Source organism: Cygnus olor, chromosome 2, assembly GCF_009769625.2.
Source record: "Cygnus olor isolate bCygOlo1 chromosome 2, bCygOlo1.pri.v2, whole genome shotgun sequence".
Lineage (NCBI taxonomy): Eukaryota > Metazoa > Chordata > Aves > Anseriformes > Anatidae > Cygnus > Cygnus olor.
Window position 1 is genome coordinate 22,480,801 of NC_049170.1, and position 14,779 is coordinate 22,495,579.

The 14,779-nt window shown below is 35.2% G+C and overlaps 1 protein-coding gene across 2 annotated transcripts in view; it reads left to right on the forward strand.

Moving 5' to 3' along the window:
• The window catches only part of MINDY3 (MINDY lysine 48 deubiquitinase 3), a 50,437-nt gene that overhangs the window by 6,800 nt on the left and 28,858 nt on the right, over nucleotides 1-14,779 (forward strand). For both annotated transcript variants that reach the window (XM_040547998.1, XM_040547999.1), the window contains exons 2-8: nucleotides 1,464-1,543; nucleotides 2,398-2,455; nucleotides 3,341-3,514; nucleotides 7,147-7,198; nucleotides 8,995-9,109; nucleotides 9,624-9,697; nucleotides 10,057-10,136. In XM_040547998.1, the coding sequence (XP_040403932.1) occupies nucleotides 1,464-1,543; nucleotides 2,398-2,455; nucleotides 3,341-3,514; nucleotides 7,147-7,198; nucleotides 8,995-9,109; nucleotides 9,624-9,697; nucleotides 10,057-10,136 (633 nt within the window). The remainder of the gene's footprint in view (nucleotides 1-1,463; nucleotides 1,544-2,397; nucleotides 2,456-3,340; nucleotides 3,515-7,146; nucleotides 7,199-8,994; nucleotides 9,110-9,623; nucleotides 9,698-10,056; nucleotides 10,137-14,779) is intronic.

Here is a 14,779-nt window from a genome sequence, read left to right on the forward strand (position 1 = left end):
GAAATCACACTAGGGCAAACTTTGAAGTACGGATTAATGCAGCATCACTGCTAAATTTGGTGATGCTGGATCTAACTTAGTAGGCGTGACAAGCAGCTGAGATTTGGATATTAAAGGACATCATTGTAATGCACATGTGCACATTTGGTTCAAAAAAAAAAAAAGTCGCAGCCTCCCTGTCAGATACAGGGGAAAGCCCACTTTTGAAGAGCTATGGCTACGCTGATCTGTCTCTTTTTTTTTTTTTTCACACTGTTGTTGAATAGCTGCCATTTCTGTGCTGAATCTGGCCTCACAGACATAACGGTAGTCCTTCCTTGTGCTGCTTGGGATGCGGTACCTGTCCTGCAGAAGTACTGAAGGCTGCACTGGGAGGGACACGTTCCCCAAGTTCAAATTCACATCTAGGAGTTGGGGACACTTCTGATGCGGCAGGGTGTAATGATACAGAGTAGGGGAAAGGAGAAACTGTGGGAAATACGTGCTGAATATTCTGCTGAGACTGGCACTGCTGAGAAAATATGCATGTGTATCCCTTTTCTTCCTGTCCCCACTTGCTTACGTTTGCTGGTTAGTTGCTGACTACAGTTGCATGGCTTCTAGATTATAATGAACTAGAGTCACTTTAGCACAATGCTACTAGAACTTAAATAATGCAAAATGCTGCTCACTGTAAGTTGTTATGCATCAGCTTCATCAAGGTAATTGTGTATATGCTTTTATCTATGAGAAATGCAAGCTACGAATCAACAACTGTTGAAGAGAAGTTTAAGAGCAAAGTGATAAATAATTCTGCAATAGTGGCTCAAGCATTTGCTCTATTATGTGACTGTAAAATAATTCTGACTTCAAAGATGGAGGGGGAAATAGGTAATCTTGCATCTTGATAGATACAGTGTATCTACTGCAAAACACTACCAGTAAGAAGCTTGCTTCTGTGGTTACAAGTGAATATTTGAGTTACTCTACCTATTTCAACCTCAATAGGAAGCACTGATAGGCCGAAAATGAGATCAGTGAGAGGCATAACATGTTCTTCATAGAGAATAGAAATGCATTATACGTGTTCAGTGAAGCTCCAAAGGTGACTTTTTTACATATGCAGGACAAAAATATCACTTACAAACAAATTTTAGTTGATTAGTAAGAAATAATAAATTAAAAATTGTTTTAAGTGTTTAGCCGCACATACTCCAGTGACAGTTTTACTGTTAAAAAAAACTCTAGCAGTTGTCATGATGTGATTGTTGAGATATATTCATTTTTCTATTCACCTGTTACCATCTTTTTATCTTTTCAGATAGTTTAACCACGTTCTGCTGCATGATAGGGGAAAAAAAAATCTTGAAAACTTGTTTGATCTTTAAAAGTTAATAAATCAAATGTTCTTTCTTTTAGGGAAGGAATATATATAAATGATTGCTTATATATTTCACTAAATACCATCATCTTTCATTTGACAGGATTTGTCTTCAGTGAATCCGAATCAACTGCGTTAGAGCAATTTGAAGGTGGCCCTTGTGCAGTGATTGCACCAGTACAGGTAAGATGCATTTATTACAGGAATTATTAAGATTAATAAGCCCAAATTTTGTTCTGTTCTCAATGTATGTGGATCTGAAATACCAAAATTAATTGCAAATCAGCTAATTTCATAATTACAGTATGGAGGAAACCAATATTCAGCACAAGATAAGGCAGAGCTGATCTCATTCTGAGCTGTGTGTGCTGAATGGGATTCGTTTGAGAAAGTACAGCGGGATGAACCAAGCAGAGGCAACTTTAAAATGGGGAATGCAGGATGAAGGGGAAAAGTAAAAGATTAGATAGAAATGAAATCTTAATACTTTCTTTTCTCTCAAATTCCTTGACCTTAAGAAGAGCAGTACCTGTGTCAAAGTTTTTTATAGGCATTGTGGTTATTTGAGCAATGTTGGTGTTAATGAAAAGCAAAGCAGGGATGTAGACATAAAGGTTTTCTTTAATGTGATCTTCAACTTACAACTTGTAATGGTTGAATCAGTGCGTTTTGGAAATACTCAAGGGATTTTTGATCTCTGACTAGCATTGTCTTGTACTCCTCAGTTATATGTTGCAAAATATTTGTGCCTCCAATACTGTAGTCCCATGGGTCTGGAGCTGTTTAAATATGTACTCTGTGAATTGAAAGTATAGTTTAGGTTCAAACTCAATAAGGTTGAACTTAAGGCCACGTTTGTAGTTACTTTGAATGGGAGAAATCAGTAAAACAGTCCAGACTTCGGTCTCTTACTGAGTGGTGACGTGCTTGAAGCTTTTCTAATAGCATGCAAAAATGCTTTGATATAGAGCTTGTGATGAAATGTAAAACTTAATTGTCATGAATTTTAATAATTATTTGATGCTTTGATATCAAAGGCATTCCTCTTGAAGAGGCTTTTTGCCAGCGAAAAGTCTACTTGGAGAGACTGTCCAGGTACTGAGACCTCTTTTTCTCTTTTTTTTAATTATTCATAAATCAAGTCATAATACAAATTTTTGTTCTTGTAGTAAAATAAATAATTTTGTAATTAAATAATAGTAAATAAAACATTTACATGTTCTATTAATATATTTAAGTGTTCTCCTGTGCCATCTACGTGGCATGAAGTATGTATACTATGTTTTATGATAGAATGGTTTGGGTTGGAAGGGGTAATTAAAGGTCATCTAGGCTGCCCACCACTGTCATAGGCAGGAACACCTTCCACTATATCAGGTTGCCCAAAGCCACATCCAACCTGACTTTGAACGTTTCCAATCACGGAGCATCCACAGCTTCTCTGGGCAACCTGTCCCAGTTTCTTGCCACCTTCATCATATAAGGAATTTATTTATTTTTATGTAATCTAAATCTACCCTCTTTAAGTTTAAAAACTATTGCTGCTCGTCCTGTCTCTACAAGCCCTAGGAAAGTCTTTGTCTATCTTACAAGCCCCTTTTATATGTTTAAAGGCTGTAATAATGTGTCTCTGGAGCCTTATCTTCTCCATGCTGAACAACCCCAACTCTCTATAAACTCTAAATTCTTACTTGCAAGGTCCATGCCAGTCCACAGTACTTGTGTGTTTTATAAATATTTGATTAATTGAAATCTATTATTAGCAAAGGGAATGGGTTAGAAATCATATTGAAACACAATACTCTGAAGACAGCTTTATAAGTCTTTGGTCCATTACAATCACAAAACAACGTTAATAAGATAAAATTAATAAGCTCACTTAATTATTCACATTATATTAATGTGGTTAAAAGATACTATTAGCATATATAAGGTACTGATTAGCAGCAATTGAACTCATGCAGGTTTCTGATTTTACAGAAGAAGAACAGAAGAACCTGCTCTGTCATACGTTATGTGATATTTTGGAAATGGCTTGCTCTGATAATTCTGAGTCATACTCTCTGGCAACATGGATAAGAGGAAAAACAACTGAAGAAACTGCTAGTATTTCTGAAAGTCCTGCAGAATCCAGTCGTCAAGAGGAACAACCTTGTAAGAAGAATTTCAGCTCTAAATTACCTATCACTTAGTGAAGTATTATATTGTTTTTGAGCGGCCACTGCTTTTTGTTAGTATACAGATAAGGGTTTTTGCCTTTGTAATTCCATTAGCAGTAGGACATTTTTGTCTGTTTTAATTAGAGGCATCGGTCCTTTTCGTTGAAAGAAATGTGCTATCGCTGGAGTTAATAAACATGTGCGTCTTCTTGAATTTGAGCAATTTGACCAATCTTTTCACATTTGTTTTTGGAATTTATTGGGACCTGGTGTTACTTTAATTTGGAAAAATGTACGTGCTTCATAAAGCTGGAGGAATGTTTTAACTTGTCACTTGCAGCTTTATTTCAGAAGAGCATTTATAAGAAACTCTTCAAATCTTAAACTGTTCTAAAATATTTTGGATTCCTTTGGGGAGAAGTAGCCTTTTGAAGTAGCAGAACAACTAAAGCAAATCACCTTCTTTTATTAATGGATTTTTTTGTAGGTTAGAATTTTTCATTTACCCTCTTTTTGCAAATGTCTTGATTTCTTCATCAGTTACTGACATGAAAGACCAAGTGAACATCACCTGTTGTGCTAAGATGCTGCATCCAGTCATATGTAACTACTGTGATGCCAGTAATGAGGAATTTTTTTCTGTGTGGATGTGATCATTGGGGATGTATTTATACATCATTTAGTAGGAAACATCTAACATGTTAAAAGTTAAGATTCTTTTTCTTTTAGTTTTTGTTCTCAATGTGCCCTTTGAGAAGTATGAAAAGCTCTTCACATGAAAACATGCTTATAAAGGTGCATCTTTTGACAGAAGATATCTGTTACTCACGTTTATGGTGTAATTACAAAGTAAGAATTACACAAGTAGATTTGTATGTGTAAAGCTAGCTAGAGCAATTAGTAGTGCTGGAACTCTTTATGGGACATGTCATCATCTGTTCTCAAATGCTCTATGTGCTTTAGAAGGCTCAATCAGTAATAATTAAAATGTAATTTAATTGGGGAAAAAAAAAAAAACAACCCAAAAGGTCACAACATAAGAGTTCCAAAGTGAGGTTTTTTTATGAAGACAAAGTATTATTTAGAAAGTTGTATCTGCACTTTTATGTTTTCGATTTTTTTTAAATCTTCCTTTGAAAGATAAGGCAGTTGTAACTTTGAAATTTCCAGTTTCTGTGGATTTTCCAGTTTGAAGAAAATGTGAGGCAGAGCCTAGCTATCAATAGGTTTCTTTTGCCCTTTTTGCCTTGTTCTAAAGAGATTTTAACTATAGCAAGTGTGTTCAGGGGGTCTCAATACTGACACACAACTAGTCCATTCTATTACATATGTACATTTTTCATATTTCTGTACAAGTCTACAATTTCTGCCTTTGTCCTTAGTATCATGGAATGTGCTTAGGAAGAGCAGGTTACGTTTACTATGAGCAGTGAGCAGTCTGCTTTTGTCATGAATGCTAATATCCTTGATTGTACCTGATTTCAGATATACTTAGTGTTTTCACTAGTTTCAGATATACTTTAGTGTTTCCATTTTTCTTCTACATGCTGCTATTTTTTACTATAGAAGTAATTTCAGTTACTTGCCTGCTTAGGCTAGGAACAAAGATATGGATAACAGGGTGTTGTCAAAGATAAGGATAAGAAGGTATTGTTAATAATGTGGAATGGTACCATTGATAGTGCAAAGGAATACATTTTTCTTGCTTGGTTGCTATAATCAATAAAAAGAAGCAGGTTTTGTCATAGTTTGCAGGACTTAAGAGATGGTGTAGGTTGGTGGTGCAGCATTACAGATGCAATTCCATGTGGCAGGCTAGTACTATTTGGGAATTGCATATGGGGATATGTTTATGGTAAACCTGGAAATATGGTTAGTAACAACATAATAAAATATCATTCTAAAGAAATCCTATACAGTTGTAGCTTTCATACAGCTCGTGCTCTGTTGTTCTTTGTTCTTCTCCTCTCCAGTAAATACTGTCTTTATCCAACTTTGGGTTACATCTACACTTCTCTGTAGGATTTCTACTTCTTTCCCTTTGTTTCAAACAGTAGTTTTTACCATTTCCATCTGCTCTGTAGTAACAGAATGAAACTGCCTATAATCTTGCTGTGTAAACAAAAGATGGATTCAAGCCCACTTGCTGAATACAGTAGCATTTTTCATCTGCTTTTGTGATGTATACTAGTGATTGTTGTTGGCCATGCATTGGCTGTAGTAGTGCGAGTTCCCAGGTTCAAAGATTGCTTTATATGATTGATTCCCTCTAATTTTCTGTTTACAAAGATGTGTGTTCTTCAGGAGGGGTTAATTCCTGTAGCATTTATAGCTTTTCATATAAAAACACTTTTACATTAATAGGGGAAGTGGGTGGAAAGAAATCTGTTTGGAAATTTTCTGCAATGTAGATGAGTTTCATATTTTTCAAAAATGTCTTAAAATATTTTAAGTCTAGTTTTGGTCTTAGAAACCCAATTTTTGCAATTCCTCATAGTTGTAATTTTTAAAGGATTAAAAACTAGCTGCTGCCGTATTTCTGAGGTGGGAAAAGAAATTACTGCTTGTAGAGTCAGTTATATTTGTATGTAGGCAAACCAAATGCACCTTTCAAAATACAACCAGGTATAAAATGCTATTACAAGGGAATTACTATGGGAAGAGCTGATCAGTAGTATTAACCGTACTGGCTTCAGGTCTTTAATGAAGTATATGCAGTCAAATTCAATAGCTAGGTGATGAGACATTATTTAAAAACTTAGTAGTAAGTGGCCTTAATCAGAAGCAAGTCTGTTCGGAATATTATTCCATTAGCAGGAAGATAAAGTCCTTATAGACGTCGAGGGCGCTAAAGACTTCTACAGTCGTCATATTTGAATGCCTATCAGAAACTGATAATTACACAATTAGCACACTTTTAAAAGTTCATTTGACCTCCCTAGTTTGGAAGTGTTATGAGGGGAACAAAGGTATAAAGCCCGTGTTGAACTTGGGAAGACACTAAATGCTGTATTTTTTTTCTGTCTTGAAGGTAATATTTGAATGGTTATTTAACCATTATTAATATAAAATGGTGAAAAAACTATATAGAAATAGAATGTGTAACACTTTATAGACTAATTCTACTTCATTTATGATATTTGAATAAGCATTAAAAGGGAAAAACAAAAATTTCAGTAATACAGATGTATACTTAAAGGAAAAAATACAGCTTTCCTACATTGATAAAAGGATCCAAATAATCGTGCTTGCTCTTCTAGGAAATAATACTTGTTGACCTGCAAAATTAAATCTATAGCATGCGTATGCTTGATGACTTTGAGACAGTCATGATTTGTACAAAATCAACAGCTTGGCATTTGACAGATATTTTCAAGGCTATGCGATCCAGTGGCTTTGTGCTTTCAATAAATTGATTACTCCAAATAGTGTTCTCACTAATTTGTATGGTCTAAACTTAAAGTTATGGTAAATTAGCTTTATACTAATCAGTTTAAAAAAAAATTAATTCAGGGGCAGGTTAAAAATTAAAAATATAATTAATGCTTGAAAGTATACTAGCTTGCTGTGTGTATCTTGTGTCATTTTTTGCCATGTGTAGTGCTGAAAAGTGTCTCTTGTGTATAGCTGCCTTGGCTGTGGAAGAGCTTGGCTTTGAGCGATTTCATGCATTAATTCAGTAAGTAATATATTGGAACATTTAAAATACAATATTTTGAAATAACACTAATATTTACAGCCCTGAAAAAGCTTTGTTCAGAAGCTTCTTGTGTGTTACACATCAGGTTAAATTTGGTTTTCACGTTTGGGGCTTGGGGGGGTTGGTTTTTTGTGTTGTTTGTTACGCATTTTACAGTTTAAAATGGAATATTATTTTGAACATAAGAATTTTTCTTTAAAATAAAACTGGAGCAATGTAATACATGAAATTGGCTGAATGAACACAGCTAGTCAAGGTTCATATTTAATTATAGATGTTCATCCTCAATTTTTTTCATACACAGGTGATTGTATTTGAAATACGTGATGTATGCACTGAAAACAATTGTCATCTACTATTATTTGACTCGGGATTACCCAAGAAATATTTATAAAAATGTTTCATATAGAGGACTCTTTTTTGTCTCATACTTTACTGTTTTCTTTTTGGGGTGTAAATGCAGAGCTTAACTAGTGAGTTTGTGTTTAAAGGCAACTGCCTTTTGTTTTCACAGTGAGGAGTTTTAATTGTTATAAAGATAAATATCCAAAGAGGAAAATAAAAGCAAGAGAACTATAAAAACACTTGAGATGGAAAATGCTACTAATTAGAACTGAAATAACTACTGATTATTGTCTTCAGTAGTAATTACAGTTTGTGCTTTAAACCTCTTGTCATATGAGGAAAGAAGAAAAAGGGATAATTAAATTTGTGTAACTTCCTCCCCCAGTCCCAATTCCTGGATTCGTGATACCCATTTCAATTTTTCTCAGTATATCTCATTGGAAATGAGCACTCTTGCATGTCATTAAGTTGAGTGATGGATTTCAGAGAATGTCTTTGCCTTGTATACTCTGTCGATAATGAAGTTAGTTTAAAAATTTCAAGTATTATATCCATATGAGAGTTCACTCTGGATACTTTGCAAATGTACAGATAAGCAGAGAATGTGATTTACTTTGAATTACTCAATAAAAAAGTGTGTATGTTCTGAAAAGCAGTATTCGATTCTATATTTCCCAAGAAAGACCAAGTGCATTATTTCACTGGAACCTGATGGAACTTTTCCTCTGTTTTTATTTTACTTTTAAACTTTATTTTTATGTAATAAACTTTATAAACTTATAAACTTTATTTTATTTTTAAACATAAGATCACCTGGTGTTACCTAATCATCCAGGCAGTAATGCTATTATGCAACAGGGTATTTTCCCAAATGTGGATGTACCACTAGTAGTTTTGAATGTTTGGCTTTTTCCAAAGCTAGAGTCTAATAAAATCAAGTTCTTAAGGGAAAGGTAACAATTACTTCTAAAGGTTGAAATATTTTTTTTACCTGATTAGGTGAAGTTTTTTTCTCCATTGTATATGAACTGAACATCTGTCATAACAATATGTAATGCAAACATTATTCTGGACATACAGTCTATTTGTGATTTCAATAACAGCGTGTGATAGAATTACTGGCTCAAGACACTCGGCTGTTTCACAAATATATGTAACTTTAAGCTTAGTGTTTGCATGTAAAAATACATGCATTTTTACACATTGCTCCAGAATTATTTTTCCTCTTCTAATGGGTAAATAATAATGACTCTGTGGTGGTTTCAGTAACTGCAGAACAGCTGCTGCATCATTCTGTATGTAACAATTGTTTTATGCTGCTTTTACTTGGACAGTTTCATGTTAGGTCTTAATATTTCTTGTTTGTGCTTTGTGACACTGTTCTACTTCATCTAAATACGTTCTTCTTTTCTGTTATTTTTTATCTTTAGCAAACGAGCATTCAAAAGCTTCCCTGAACTGAAGGATGCAATTTGGGATCAATATTCAGTGTGGACAAACAGATTTGGAGTATTGCTCTTTCTGTATTCTGTGATACTGACAAAGGTTTGTAGGTTATTTGATTTTTGTGTGTGTCTTTGTTAACAGAAATTTTGATCATGTAACCCTTTTCCTGTAAAAAAGTGAACACTAAAGTCAATTGGTAAACTAGTTGAAATCTAGATAAATGGATAGAATGCTGTCTTCACTCATGTTGCAATACATTTGCAGCATGAAAACTTGAAAAGCTCAATCCCTTTTGTGTCTTTTTTCTTCTCATCTGGGATAATTACAGATTTTTGGAAACATCCTTCCTTGTATATCTCTACCATCAGCTATCAAGAAAAATGTGTTTAGGTTTCAATTCACTACATAAGAACATCAGCCTCTGTAGTAGTCTGTTTCAATACTGCATTCTGTTGCTTTCCATTTCTGTTTCTATTTTCTATCATGAGAAACAAGTGTGTTCAGGTCTCGGCTCATAGAAGAGGGCCAGCCTCCTAATGTTTTACTGTTGCATTCTGCAGTAAATGTCTATTCATTCCTCAGGAGAGCAAAAATATTTATTATTTTTTTGCAGGGTATTGAAAACATAAAAAACGAAATTGAAGATGCAACTGAGCCCTTAATAGATCCTGTTTATGGTCATGGAAGGTAGGCTAGAAAGTGTGATTGCTACCATTTCAAATAAATGAGCATGCTAGTTTTTTGTTTCTGTAACTGAGCATTCTTTTAGGAAAATATTGACATTATGAGAAGGATTGAGTTATAACTTGTAATAGGTAAAAGCAACACTTACCATAGCATACCTTTTTCACTGCTTATTCGGGGCTACATTTTTACATCAGTGTTGTTAGAGTGTTAGCATCACTGAATTACAAATACACCATAATTAAAATTATACAGTTAGAGAATGATAAAATATTTTTATTAGGCTATTTTAAGCTCTTTTAACTGCTTTTTCAGAAATAAATTATGTCACTTTTAACAGGCTGTCTCTTTCTGTTGCATAGCCAAAGTTTGATTAATCTCCTGTTGACGGGACATGCTGTTTCTAATGTGTGGGATGGAGACAGAGAATGTTCAGGAATGAGTAAGTCAATTCTATTTTATGCTTGTTCATAGTTTTTACCTAGTATAAGATGCTGACCCTACAGAAATTCAGAAGTACTGGCAATCATCTCTATATACTACTGCTGTCAAACCTTCTGACTTGTAGTTGTTTGATCAGAAGAATCTAAGGCAAGTGACCAATAACCAAACCAGAAAAATATACGTAAGGCCAAGTTAAAAAACTTAATGTTTGCTAATTATTTTCTGGTTATTTTGACACCTGCAAACCCCTCAACATAAGAAACTCATAGTGTTGGCAGAAAGGAAGCTTAAGACTACAGCCAAAGAGATAAAAAGTTACATGAGAAGTGATTAAAGGAAGAGAGAAAAGATGACAAAAAAGCATTGATAAAGGAAATGTGACAATAAATCCAAAATTGTCTTGCTTAAGAAGTGTTGAAGAGTACAGTCTGGTCTTTTTCCCCCCCTTTTTTGATAGACTACACAAATCACTTTGTAATAGGTACTGATTAACTTTAGAGTACTTAACTTAAGATAGCAAATGAAGCTAGTTTTTGACTATTGTTATCCCAAGGGTTTGGAGAAAATTGAGGGCTCCTAGCAGTAGTTAAGTCTAATTACTGACCTGATGAATAACAAGACATATGTTATCAGATTCTTAAAATGTGCTGAAGATCATTTTCTGCTTCTCCATTCTCCAAAATGGGAGACAGATGCTTCTATGGGAGCTTTGGTTCTGGACTTCTGACTTAGGTCAGAACTAATTGAGAACCTAAATTCATAGTATTACTGTGTGAAAAGAGTTCAGTATTCTCAGAAAATAAAAAATTTCTTACTTGGAGTACTAAAGAAGGTACTAAAGGTCTCCCAGAAAGATAATCTGAAAAATAAAGGGGAGAGAGAACTGCAAGGAAAAAAAGGGTCAGGCATGTTCAAGTTCGCAAATCCTAATGCAATTCATTATATGATATTTAAGTAGCTAGACAAACTTAAGTCTCAGAACCATTAATGATTACCATGTGTATCAAAGACAGGAGGTGTCAAAACAATAGAAAAGAGAAAACAGGGTACTTAACAAAAACGACAAGAAATGCTAAAGGAAAAACCCTGGAGAAAGGACAGTTTAAACTTCCAAAGGGTCTTGAAATAAATTAGTAGTAAATATGCATGCATGAGAAGGATGGAAACCAAAGAACAGCCAGCATAAGCTCATCAATAATAGACTGCAGTAATTCAGTCTGAATGCCTTGGTAAGAAGTCTAGCAAATAAGAGTGAGAAGAGTTAGATACAATATCTAAATGACATTCTGATAAGACTGATGCAGAAGTACAGCCTCTGTGGAATCATAATTAAGTGGAAGCCTAAAAAGTCTCAAAGGAGATTCCGCTACTTGTACGTAGTCAAACCAGAGCATTTTAATTCAGATCTTGCATGAATCTATCTTAAATTTCAATTCAAGTCAGTATTTTCAGCAACGACTTACATCCTTGTGTAAAAATAAAAAAAAAAATACAGGCTTTGTATTTTTGAAACCTGAAACAGACTTTGTAGAAGCAGAGGAGAGGATGTGAATACCTTCAGAATTTGAAGTGTTCATGCTTTCAGACAATCATCTTTGTAAAAATAAGTTAACAACAAAAATCAAAAGCGCAGTACAATTGAATTGAAAGAAAAAGTACAAAATGAAGATCTGGCCCAGCACAATAGTTTAAAAAAAAAAGTCAACGAGTACTCATATAAGGTATGGTAGAATCACAAAATAATTCATTGTTGAAAGCAAAACAATCTCTAGAAGTCATCTCATCCAACCCCCTACTCAGTGTAGTTCCAGTTAGATTACAGCTGTGGCCACTCGAGCTTTGAGTATCTCCAGGGATGCAGATTCCACAAGCTACCTGGGTAACCTGTTCCATCATTTCGCTACTCTCTTGGAAAAGTATTTTCCCAGTACTGGGATGGAGTTTCCACGTTTCAGCTTCTGGTCACAGCCTCTTGTCCTTCCACTGTATTCCTCCAAGAATAGCTAGCCTCTGACTCCATCATGTCCTCCTGTCAGATAGTCATAGGCAGCGATAAGATTCCCCCCATCACGTTATCCTCTCCTTGGGATGAAACAAACTCATCTCTCAGACTCTTCTTGTACATCGTGTGTTCCAGCCTCCTAATCATCTCAGTGGTTCTCCACTGGACTCGCTCCACTTTGTCAATGTCTCTCCTGTTCTGGGGAGCCCAAAACTCCAGTGGTGGTCTCTGTAAGTGCCAGAGAGAGGGAACCACCACTTCCCTCCATGTGCTGGCCGTCCTCCTCCTAATGCAGCCCAAGACGCAGCTGACCTTTGCTGTAGTGGCACACTGATGACTGTGCAACTCGTTCACACAGACCTCAGGTCCTTTTCCACAAAGCTGCTTCCTAGCCAGTCAGTGCCGGCCAATTCTGCTGCATGGGCTTATTTCATTGTGGATGCATGACTTTGTATCTGCCCTTGGTGAATATCATAAGTTTCCTGACAGTTCATTTATCTAGCCTGGTGTGTCTACTCTGAATAACGTCCCTGCCTCCAGTGTATTGGCCTATCTTCCTGTCTTCCTGAGACTGTTTCCCTTTCTGTGATCCAGGTCATTAGATATCTTATCTCAGCCTGTAGCTGACGATCCTGTACTCACTGATTAACATCAAAGATTTTGTGCAATTATGTTTTATTTCCACTAGAGGTCTGCTAAAAATCAAAGTACAGTAAACAAGGAGACTATTCAAGCAGGAATACAGCGCATATCATGTTTGTAGGGACCACAGTGAAGTAACAGTGAGAAGACTCAGCCTCAAAACAGAAACAGGAAAAACAATAGGTGATAATATTACCATAAGCCAATACACTTATGAAATTTTCAAAATTACACTTGTCCTGTGTTTTTATTCAGAGGTTGCATAAAGATACTTTAACTCTTGTTCAGTTATTTAAATAGGTAACTTTTAATTACTGAAGTAAAATTTTCAAATTAATTTAAAACTATTTAAAAGTTACTGTCAGTAATCTTTTTAGAGAAAAAGAACATACTGAATTACAAACTTCAGGAATTACCAAGTAGTTTGCAAGTGACACTCAGAGCTCTAACTTATATGGTAATGCAAATTTTCCAAGTTGGGCAGAAGTTAACCGGCGTTTTTCTTAAGCCACCACTTGTACAACTACCAGTGAAATATCAGTCTTCTGACTTCCTAGCTTTCTTCTCATTTCCTATGTACGTATTCCCGTTTAAACTATTCATCTTATTCTAATCTCAGTTGCTGTTCATTTGTCTGTTCTCTTTTCATGAAGTAATTTCTGACAAATTAAATCAAATTTTGCATCAGGCATTTTAAGGAGAAGTTCGCAAAAATTTCATGAAAAGTAAGGTCTTTCAGAGAGAACAAACTTAACACTTCCCATGAGATAGATTGCGTGCTGAACTCAAGCGTTGGCTGTTGCTTTACTGGTCAGCACGTTAGTATAATTAACTGCCTTGCATGTGTGGCCTTGCTAGGCTGGTAGTGAGGAAATCAACAAGGAAATTGAGAATCAGGGATTGTGGTGGAGCAGTGGACAAACTATGAAGGAGGACTGGGCGTGGGTGTTGTTTAAGCTATTGCTTGAAGAGGTTCTAATAATAGAAATCTTTGAGAAATACACTTTTATTTTTACATTCTGTGTTTTGTGGGATTTGTATTTTAGCTGGAGCTACCCTGCTTATTTTCAGTTCAGTGTTTTAAAACCAAAACTTCATTGATCTTAGTTAGAGTAAACTTCCTGTCTTTCTTACGTGAAATGTAAGAAGTGTTTCAAAAATGAAATGCTGGAGTCACTTTTTCTAAGTAATGCCAAGAATTTGTGATGTTTCAGATAGTCGCTAGGTGGTAGTATTCTTATACTGTTGGTAACAGTATCATTAAATTCTAAAATCATCATTAATTTGTGCCTGAACTTTTAAAGGCTCTGCATTTCTCCATTTTTAGAAATCTGCTTATACTTGCAAAACTACTTTTTGTCAGGGGAAAAAAAAAATTCTTAATCTGGTTGGTTTCTGAATCACAGCATGGTTGAGGTTGGAAGGCATCTCTGCAAATTGTGTGGTACAACCTCCCTGCTCAAGCAGGGACGCCTAGAGCAGAGTGTCTAGGACCATGTCCAGGTGGCTTTTGAATATATCCAAGAAGGAAGGTTCCACCACCTCTCTGGGCAGCCCGTTCATTATAACCTGAATCATTGTTTTCTGACTAGTAAATATTAATTGTGTTTTTGTTCTGTGCGTCAGCTCTTAAATCTGAAGCCTTTGTTTATCAGACAGAGTTTTACATTAATTTTTTATTGATTTTTTCCAAAATGTGATATGTTAAGATTGTCCTTAATATGTAGTGTTACTTCTGTCATTCATTTTTCTTTGTTGCACATATAAATGTTATTTCAGAGCAATAGCTACTCCCTAGTTTGAAGGATCCTTCAGTACGTTCTGAATTGAGATCTCTCTTGCCCTTGGCTCAAATGGAGGTTGAATTGCCAAAGCATATTGCAGTTTATAGCAGCTGTGAAGTTGGTGAGGTAAAGGGGTTCTGCAAAGAAATGTCTATGCACCCCCATATGTTTTAATTCAAGAAAATTTGAAGATGATTCTTGAAAGCGTATTTT